The 3,479-nt window shown below is 34.1% G+C and overlaps 1 protein-coding gene across 2 annotated transcripts; it reads right to left on the bottom strand.

Annotated features, from left to right (window-relative positions):
* Positions 1-369: 369 nt before the first annotated feature.
* Positions 370-3,143, bottom strand: LOC140838917 (transmembrane emp24 domain-containing protein p24beta2-like). 2 transcript variants are annotated; one of them, XM_073205543.1, is made up of 5 exons: positions 2,994-3,143; positions 2,699-2,896; positions 1,864-2,050; positions 1,676-1,783; positions 370-779 (listed from the first exon to the last, which is right to left on the bottom strand). In XM_073205543.1, exons 2-5 carry the CDS (start codon positions 2,894-2,896, stop codon positions 646-648), a joined length of 627 nt encoding a protein of 208 aa, XP_073061644.1. In that variant the 5' UTR covers positions 2,994-3,143; the 3' UTR covers positions 370-645. The 2 variants fall into 2 exon arrangements, with proteins under 2 accessions (XP_073061644.1, XP_073061643.1); XM_073205542.1 differs by lacking the exon at positions 2,994-3,143 and having other exon boundaries at positions 2,699-2,902.
* Between the last annotated feature and the right edge of the window lie 336 nt (positions 3,144-3,479).

Genomic DNA, 3,479 nt, shown 5'->3' with positions numbered 1-3,479 from the left:
CTCTTCTACTTTTCTAGTGCAAATTAGAAGAGGATCAAGCAATCTAGTCGTGGACTTGATAGGAGGATCAAACAAGGAGATTATTGAAGAAAGTTCGTAGGGATTCATCAAGAGCTAGATCTGTTTATATCGGATCAGTTGGAGCCAAGTGATCTATTCACAAAGGTATAAATTTCTAACACCCTATGAATGTTTTGATAAATCATACGAGCGCCTAAAGCAATATTATTTTGTTTTTCAAAATAAAATAAAAAATTTTAAATCTTCCGCTGCGTTTGGGCGTGTAGAAAACCGGATCCAACATAATTATCGTACTACTCAAGAACACCCATTAGAAAAAAGAAAGAAAATAATGTGTGGGCACAAAAATTAGGGAAATATGATCTCAATTATTGGTATACAAGATGATAAGATTAACACTACCGATACCGCACTTTCTAGTTTTCTTGAACCCAAATAGCAGTGTTACAGATAATAACGTTTCAACAAAAATCTTGCCATGGTAACCAAGGACATGACTGATCTTGAAACAGGTTTTTCAAATGTAAACACACTCCAGGAGGTCATATTGTTTCTGAAAAGAGAACAAGACGTGTATCTCAAACCCAGAATTCTGCGGCCGAGTCTAGCGCTGGCGATATAACATTAAACTCTAGATACCCCTAGCTTTCTCTCAAATAAACGACGTAAAATGTAGACTTGCAAAACACTTGCCCCTATCAGAGCTGCTGATTCGAATAAAGCTTTTTGGACAGCTCGTTTGCCCATTTTCTCATTCACTGCTCAACCAATTCAAAAATCAGTGTTAATGATTCAGCTATCTAAGGAGTAGATGACTACAACTGATCATTAGTAAATATATAGCCAATGAATATAATGAAATATAAAAAAAAAACGTGGTTTTCCAGATAAATAAATACATAAATATATATGTAATTACAATATATATATATCACATATATAGAGACAGGGGAAGACTCTTCCGATCGCAAGTCAAATCAGGTTTATATTTCCACTCTAAAGCACTGATGAGATATTATGTTCGTGTAACTTATCTACGGAATTGTACAAATTGTTTGGGGTACATAACAACCAGAAGCCATACATAAAAAAGAATTCTCATCAACAAGTTATACAATATAAGGGTCCACTTAAATTCAAATTTTTTTGAGGAAAAAGCAGAGAAGACTGGACAGCAAACCTTTCTCCTCAAGTTCAGCATGGGGAAAAAGAGAGAAATATTGAAAGGGAAACAAAGTACTTTTACAAAAGTCATCGTGAAAATTTTTTATTTTTTCCTCGATGCCAAGCATTTAGGGTAAAGGAACAACACCTTGTGGTGAGAAGAATAGGAAAATAGTTAAGACTAGTTTTTGTCGAACTCTTTCACAGACAAATTGATACTCAAGATGGAGACCAAAATTTGGTAAACACATAATACAAGAAGTTCATTGTAATTGCACATTAACTCATGAAGCAAGGGTTTATTCTTGTTTTGTGTTCACCGTCTTTTTTCTTCATCAATCACCCTCACAATGATACGTGTATGGGGCCATACACGCAAAATATTCATAATAAATATAATGAAATGATGTCAAATATTTTTAATCGGATGATTATAAAATAGCAAAGACTGCCAAAATTACTCCAAAGGATATAAAATAAGTAAATTTACCGATTGCCTGTCGATCAGTTTGAGCCTCTAGCCAGTGTTGCTCAAACTGAATATTGTACAAAGCTTCCTCCAACTTGCCAATATGATCAAAAAGAGGTTTAAAATGCTCTGCATATGCCAACAAGTCACATACTTGAGTTAATATTCTAAATTATTCTTCAAAAAAAAAAGAAAGCGAAAAAAATCACCATCTTTAGCATGCTCATCATGGTAATAGAAATGGCCAGCATGCACGTCAAAGTCTATGGTTTCATGATAAGGAGATTTGTTGGTGAAACAAAATCGGTAAACTCCTTGATGATAAGCCACAAACTCGTGCTTTTCACTTGTCTTGTCACGAACATCATGGACCTGTGAACCATCTGGTCCCTTCACCTGAATAATATTTCTTTTATAAGAAACAAAATCTTTTAATGAATATAAATAAACAGTTGAACAATAACAAATCCTTCAGTCAATATTTTGAAAATATGAATCAAGATATATATCCTTCACATGGATAATTCGATGAAAGTCAAGAGTATCATTCCGAGATCGAGCAAACATATTTTATTAAACATTTAGCATGAAACTTCCCGCAAAATGAGAAATATATCCAAAACAACTCACAAAAGCACAGTGTATTCAACAAAAGCTACAGAATACTGGCAATGAACATCCATTAGGACAATTTCCGCTCTGATTTTAATACATATTGGGATGGCAATGGTCTCAACTCTCAAATTCGAGTAGTTGCAGCTGCAATATTTTGTCCACCCTCGCGACATCGTGTTGCATTCCAAGCGGTGAGAAACTAAACCATGCCACCAATTTGATTCAAGTGGTCATAATTGAGAAAAGTAAAATTATTGTTCACTTTTGTCGGTTCATTAATGTCAACCAACAATTAAAATGATGAATAATATCATAAAAATATTTACTATGAACAGAAACCCTACATCTCATTCAAATAAAGACCCCATTTCTATTCTAAATTAACCCAGAAAAATTTAAAAAAAAAAAACGGAATAAAGAATAAATTACCACAAGGTCGACGCCATCTTCATTGTAATGCCAAGAACCCTCTGATTTAATCACCACGAATGAAAAATGCACAGTATTCCCATATTCCACCTTGTGGGAGATGCACTCCTCTCTATCTATCACAAATCTGATCCCCATACCACACTTCAAAAGACCCAAAATCACCGCCAAAACAACCGCCACCGCCGAAAGCCTCATCTGCATCCCAAATCGAAACAACATCAGCTTAAGTTTCCTCATCCGAATCGGGGTCAGACACAGAAAAATCAAATCCTGAGAAACTCAGATTTCTTACCTTAAAAGAACAGAGATTGTTCGGAGAGAGAGAGATCAAAGCTGTTGCGTAAATGGATTTTTCTTTCTTTCCTTTTTTTTCGTAAGGAAAAGGCAATCAACCAATCTAATATTATTACTGAACTGTAAGTCTTAGAAATTTGAGCTTAGGTTTGCGAGCCGAGGAACAATGTGTTTGACTTTTGTTGCTTACGTGGGCTCTTCCAACGTGCATTAACCAATGATGCACTTCCAAGTCAGCTGTGAGAAGGTCCATGTATATCACATTATCATGTTTGTCATACTTTTCAGCATATTTCTTTCAAGTTTTAAACATAGATTTTACAAGTTGAGTATTACAAATATGAAGTATATTTATTGTGTTTAATTAATTGACAAATTATATTTTTTAAAAAATTGTATACAATATATACATTATCATATCAAAAGTTATTGGGATATTTGCTTTTCGATAGAGTTAAATACTTTAAAGGATATAAAAGATGGT

This window comes from Primulina eburnea, chromosome 8 (assembly GCF_022965805.1).
Source record: "Primulina eburnea isolate SZY01 chromosome 8, ASM2296580v1, whole genome shotgun sequence".
Lineage (NCBI taxonomy): Eukaryota > Viridiplantae > Streptophyta > Magnoliopsida > Lamiales > Gesneriaceae > Primulina > Primulina eburnea.
The sequence above is the reverse complement of the archived record's forward strand: the minus strand, read 5'-3'. Positions and strand labels throughout refer to the sequence as shown.